Below are 6744 nucleotides of genomic sequence, written 5' to 3' on the forward strand. Positions count from 1 at the left end.
CCCAAGATTTCTTTGAAGTATTTGTTGGAGCGATGATCTCGAACATTGTATCATCAAGCCCTTGGTAAATTGTGAGCAAACCTTTTTTCTCCTTTTCCTTCTTTTTTGAGTTGTTTTCTTTCTTCTGCATTTATTGCTCCTTCTTTTGCTAGATTTGGTTTAGCAAATCTATCTTTTATAAACTCTCATACATCTTGGGAGCCTAGAAGAACCTTCATTTGGATGCACTATATGTCATAATTTTCTTTTGTCAATCTGGGGATTTGGAGTTAGATGGTACTTGAGGAAAAGGTCAGCTTAACCTATACTCTAATACCAAATGTTGATCTTGATAGGAAGAATGGATAGAGTTATCAAATCGAGGAAGAGTAGGACAAACTTCAATCTTCTATATTTCTCTCAAGAAAATTCTTTTATAGATATTTAATATATTTTTCTTCTTGATGTAATGAATACAATGAATCTTAATTTTGATGAAATAAATACTTCAACAAGTTTAATTCTAACAACTGTAATATCTTTTCTCTTAGGGGCTAATGCGTTTCCTTTTTCTAGTCCAAACATAACATGCGTCTCATGTCAGGCTGCAGTTCCAGATAACTTCCAAGTCGTGGAGCTGATCATCCACCACAAAGAAGGGAATAAGCACAGCCACATGTTCGCCGGAAGGCTTGAAACACGAGGACAGACTCATCGCCCGACTGATGGAAAAGCTCTCCATGAAATAGATTGAGGCACGAGACGTCCCATCATGTCCGTGGGGTTCGGAACATTCCATAAGCAGTCTTTAATATTTGGAGATCCCATCATAGATATGAATTCCAATAATTTTCTTCTAATATACATTAAGAAAATCCTCCAACATGTTGTTTTTGCCTATCCATTTAAGCATAATTGGATAGATTTTGGAAAGAAGTTTTTCTTTTTTGAACTTTTGTCAAAAAGAATCTTTTATTTCTAGAATTTTTTAATAATATATATATGTTTAATATCTGGAATACTCTTAAGTTGATAGTCACCTACCAACAGATCGGTCAGAGCTGTTGACTGTGCTGCAATTAAAGCACACAATACTGTAGGAGGGCTTAAGCAAGATATGGATTCTGCAGTCTTTAATAATGCTACTCTTCGTATGAGGCTGAAGGTTGTGGAGTTCAGCTTCATCCCCACACAACTGAACACTACTGCTCACAATCATCTTTATGTTTGGGAAGGCTGATGCGACAGCCTTGCCTAGCAGCCGCAACACTCTTTCTTAAGTGCTAATGCATTCCCTTTTTCGAAAACCAAAATCAAAACTGTAGCTGTAGCTGTAGCTGACATTAAGTCCAAATATACGTCCCATTTGAGGCTGCAGTAGTTACAGGTCACCCACCGTAATGAACTCCCGGAGCTGATTATCCACCACAGCGAAGAGATAAGCACAGCCACGTGTTCGCCGAAAGGCGTCAAACACGAAAACAGACTCTTTAACAAAGACCTGACGTCGAAAACAACTCGTCGTTGGTTGTATTTATTTGAATTTGAGTCAAGTAAAATCCAACATGTTTTGAGTACAATTTTTCTATATTAAGTAAAATCCAAATCTGATCTTCAAGTTAAATTCCAACATGTTTTCTTTTATTTAAATATGTTAAGTATAATTTAAGCTTATTTAAATTTGAGTCTAAGATTTATGTCAGGAAAATGATCCCACGAGAGTTTTTTTTTTATTTAAGTCTAACTATTTATTATTTGAATATTCAAATTAGATTTGAGTGCATATTTTTTTATTAAATTTCAATTTATCCCATTGCTAAATCACAATCGAGTTATATAATGTGATAGATTTATTTCTTTATAGGAAGTTAAATCATTATTAATGGACCAGTAGGAGGAACACAATCATAAACTTCCTCAACCCGATCCCCTCCCACGTATCCATCACAGTTTCATGGAGACTGATGGGGCTACTATCATCAAGAGAGTGGTTGAAATGTTATTCATGGACCACCACGAGGAATACGACCTGAGACTCCCTACGAAAAAACTGGACCCTATAGATTGCAGCCATTTTTCATTACAGGAAATTGACAGACGATTGATGGATGACAAGGAGGAGCATAGCCTCCACAAAGTGAACATGCTGTTGCCATGGGAGTATACTTTGATTTGTGAATTGACTTGAAGGTGGTGGAATGATTTAGCTCCCTCAAAAAATCTCAATTTTGCTAGAGATAGATTGGCGGAATGCTACTTCTGGATCCTGGGAGTATTCTTTGAACTTTACTATTCTCGTGCACGAGTGATAACGACCAAGGTGATTGCCCTTATTTCAATTCTAGACGACATATATGATGTCTATAGCACGTTGGAGGAGAGTCAACAACTCGCTAAGGCAATTCAAAGGTTCACAAATCTCATATCGATGGACAGATTACCTTTTACTATCATGGTTCAAAATATGATAACAAAAAGTGCCACTAATAATATCACATAATAAAATAAAATATTGCATAATAATTTTACTCATCATGTATAGCAAAATAACATCTATGTTTATGTTATGTTTTTCTAAAGATAGTGAAACCAATACAGGTGGGACGCGAAGGGTGTTCATCAATTACTAGAGTACATGAAGGATTATTATCTAAATCTAATCCACACCTTTGAAGAGTTTGAAGATTTATTGACTTCTAGTGAGAAATATCGCATAACCTATCTAAAGGAAGCGATGAGTGATGAGATTATAATATTCTTCTTATTCTTCTTATTTTCACTTTTCAGATGCGATAGTATTGAACTTAGATTGTCCTACTCATAGACACTACTCATAAATTACAAACATTAAGGAATGGTTTTCTTTTACTTGGGTACAGATGAAAGATTTATCTGAAGCTTATTTTGATGAATTCAAATGGAGTGCTCAACATTGCGTGCCAACTTTGGAAAAATATCTACCTATTTCCCTCATAAGTTCAACATATCCTATACTGGAATGTGCTTCTTTCGTTGGAATGGGAGAAATAGCAACTAAGGAGGCATTTGAGTGGATTACTAGTTTCCCAAAGATTGTCCAAGCTACTGCAATAATTGGTCATATCATGAATGATATTTACTTCACATGAGGTATGGTCATAATATAATCTCCTGTATTTTATATCATATAAATATTTTTCATACTAAATTTTGCATTGATTTCTCTCGTAGTAGAAATATGATAACATAAAAAAAATAGCATACCTTCTTCCATTATATGAGATGGAACATAAATGAAATTTAATAGATAATCTCTAAACGTTGTCTTCAATATTCCTTCTATTTATCACCTAAAAAGCATTTCATGTGTCACTCAATTGCATTATCAAAGTTTTGCTGAACTCCTTAAATCATACTATATTAAGAAATCTAGTACAAATGTTGGACAACACGTCCAATGAATCACACTCAGCTATGTAGAGCTGATCCAGCTGATGGGGACATAGATTAATTGAATCATGCAAGCAATGTGGACGATGGGAAGGCTTATAATATTTTTTATTTTCTTATATAGAAATTAGATTGATGTGATAGTTAGAGAAAGCAGTTTACACTGATGTAATTATACATGCATTGTCATTAGAGATAAAAGAAATCAAGATCAAATTGGCTACTATCTTCCTTGACAATCCCAACACGTTGTCCAACCAATCCAAAGGACAATCGTACAATGAATCACTTTCAATTAACATGTAGATCTACATAATCCAACTAATGCAATCACAGAAAAAATTAATTATGAGAAATTAATATAATTGTTTTGCTTTGTAATACAGAATATTAGATGCCATTGTACATCCTTTCTCATTGTAGTAAAGAAAACCAAATCTCTATATATGATATTTAAATTCAATGAGATGTATGGTATATAAAATTGTATATTAGTACTTGTTATGTTTTCTAAAATGGTTTTAAAGTAGAATGGCTAATATCTTAATAATATTCCGATTTAATCATATTACGATTCTATGGCCAAAATATATGTCTGGAATATCTTAGATAATACTTTTGCTATGTTTTTATGAGTATGTGTGTGCCTGTGTACATGTGCATATATATATATATATATATATATATATATATATATATATATATTCATTGATGATGCAGAGTTGTGATGCAAGGATGAAATAGAGAGTTGAAGAGCTGAGGGGGCAAGTAAAGAGCATGTTCAATCATACTACTGATCTACTGCAGACCATGGAACTGACTGATTCAATCCAGCTTCTTGGATTGGATTATCACTTTCAAACGGGAATAAGCGACGCATTAAGTCAAATCCATGATGCTGATATTGACAACAAGGATATTATGTGTCCCCAAGCAGTATTTGTATGTGTGATCCAAAACAATACGATCTTCTTTAATCATCTTTTTTTTAATTCACACAGACGTTGGCAGTACCAAAAATATTTTCTCTGGTTAAATAGACATAAAAATCACACACAAAAGTCATTGTATTGATTATTAAGTAATCACTTAAAACGGTAAATTAATTTTGATAATATGACTGTTTGTTTTTTTCTCAAAACAGAAAATCTTATGTATTTCTTTAGTTGTCTTTAACAAGTTCAAAGATGTGAAAGGACTGTTAAGCTTGTACAACGCAGCCTATCTTGGGACTCATGTGGAGATCATTCTTGATGAAGCCATCTCTTTTACGAGGAATAACCTAGTGTATCAGCCGATCTTAAACCACCATTAACAACGCAAGTGTCTCTCGACCTCGAGACACCTCTCTGTAGAAGATTTAAAGAGTTGCCATAATTTAATAGGAAAGACGCACAGAAAGAAGTGATTTTATCAAAAGAAAGGTTCATTGCATCAAGAGGATGATTCATTACATTAAAAAGAAAAAATTGATTAAAAGTCTATAAAAGGATAAGTCAAATTGATTATTGGTTCTTGAAAGGGTTTCTTGAAAAAGAACATCTTGAATACAATTAATGTAATGTATCTTTGGGGACTATATAAATCTCATATGTTGGGTCACGAGAAATAGAGTTTCTGAAATTATAAAGTATTTTCTTGAGAGAAATATAGAAGATTTAAGCTTGTCCTATTCTTCCTCTGTTTGATATCTCTATCCTCTCTTCCTATCAAGTTTAACATTTGGTATCAGAGCATAAGTTAAGCTATGACCTTTTCCTCAAGTGTCATCCAAATCCAGATCCCTAGATTGATAAAAGAAAATTATGACATATGGTGCTTCCAAATGAAGGTTCTTCTAGGCTCCCAAGATGTATGAGAGTTTATAAAAGATGGATTTGCTGAACCAAGTCCAGCAGAAGAAGGAGCAATGAATGCAGAAGGAAGAAAACAACTCAAACAAAGAAAGAAGAAGGAGAAAAAGACTTTGTTCACGATCTACCAAGGGCTTGATGATACAATGTTCGAGATCATCACTCCAGCAAATTCTTCAAAGGAGGCTTGGGAAATGCTTCAAAAAGCATTTGGTGGTGTTGATAAGGTAAAGAAACTTTGTCTACAAGTTTTACGAGCCGAGTTTGAAAAATTACAACAAGGTACTTTTGAAACTATTTCTGATTACTTCTCAAAAATCATTTCTATTGTTCATCAAATGAGACAAAATGGTGAACAAGTAAATGACCAGAGAGTAATAGAAAAAATATTGAGATCTCTAGATCCGAAATTTGATTTTATTGCTGTTGTGATTGAAGAATCTAAAGTTTTGAAAAAAATATCTTTAGAAGAACTTATGGGTTCCCTTCAAGTTCATGAACAAAGAATTACAAAAAGAGGAGAAGACAAAACTATGGAGCAAGAACTACAAGCTAAGTTTGCTCTTGAAAATAAAGGAGAATCAAATTCTCAAAGAGGAAGAGAACAAGGACAAAGAGGAAGAGGAGGCAAAAATCAGACCAATCAAGAATATTCAAATAATGAAGATGCTAGAGAAAATTCTAGCTAAAGAGGCCAAGGTTATGGTCGAGGACATGGCCGAGGCCGTGGACATGGCAGAAACTCTAAACGGTCTGAAATACAATGTTATGTTTGCAAATGGTATGGATATTACTCTTATGAATGTTATTATAATCGTAACAATCAAGGTGATAGGGCAAATTTTGTTGAGGAAGAAAAGAACGAAAATCAAGTTTTGCTAATGAGTTATGATAATTTGAATGAGGATCAATCTATGACATGGTATCTTGATACAGGAGCTTCAAATCACATGTGTGGCATCAAAGAGTTATTTTCAGAAATGGATAAAAGTTATTACGGAAACATTACATTTGGTGATTTGTCTTAAAGACCAATAAGAGGCAAAGGTAAAATTCTCTTTGAACTTAATAATGGGAAGGAATTATACATTTCAGATGTTTATTATGTTCCTGATATGAAAAATAATATTTTAAGCTTGGGACAATTACTTGAAAAATGTTTACTCTCTCAATTTTATAACCTTTAAGTCCAAATGTACATCTCATTTGAGGCTGCAGTTACATGTGATTCCCCGTATTGAAGTCACCCACCTCCTACAAGAGATTAGCACATCCACGTGCAACCTTTTTTTTAATTACGGGAAATTGACAGACGATTGATGGATGGCAAAGAGGAGCATAACCTCCACAAAGTGGATAGTTGTGGCTAAGAGTTGTTTTTCTACTACAACTACCGAATGTTTTTTCTTATAAATTCCAACACGAGGCAATAGGCTCTCGCCACCTCCCGGGTTTAGTTTCCACGTAAAAAATGGAGACTATG

General features: G+C 33.9%; 1 protein-coding gene across 1 annotated transcript in view; it reads left to right on the forward strand.

Moving 5' to 3' along the window:
* Nucleotides 1-5921: 5921 nt before the first annotated feature.
* The window catches only part of LOC135586287 ((S)-beta-bisabolene synthase-like), an 11060-nt gene continuing 10237 nt past the window's right edge, over nucleotides 5922-6744 (forward strand). Inside the window, exon 1 of the mRNA XM_065159406.1 lies at nucleotides 5922-6042. Within this exon, the coding sequence (XP_065015478.1) occupies nucleotides 5922-6042 (121 nt within the window). The remainder of the gene's footprint in view (nucleotides 6043-6744) is intronic.

Source organism: Musa acuminata, chromosome BXJ3-7, assembly GCF_036884655.1.
Source record: "Musa acuminata AAA Group cultivar baxijiao chromosome BXJ3-7, Cavendish_Baxijiao_AAA, whole genome shotgun sequence".
In the NCBI taxonomy this organism is placed as follows: domain Eukaryota; kingdom Viridiplantae; phylum Streptophyta; class Magnoliopsida; order Zingiberales; family Musaceae; genus Musa; species Musa acuminata.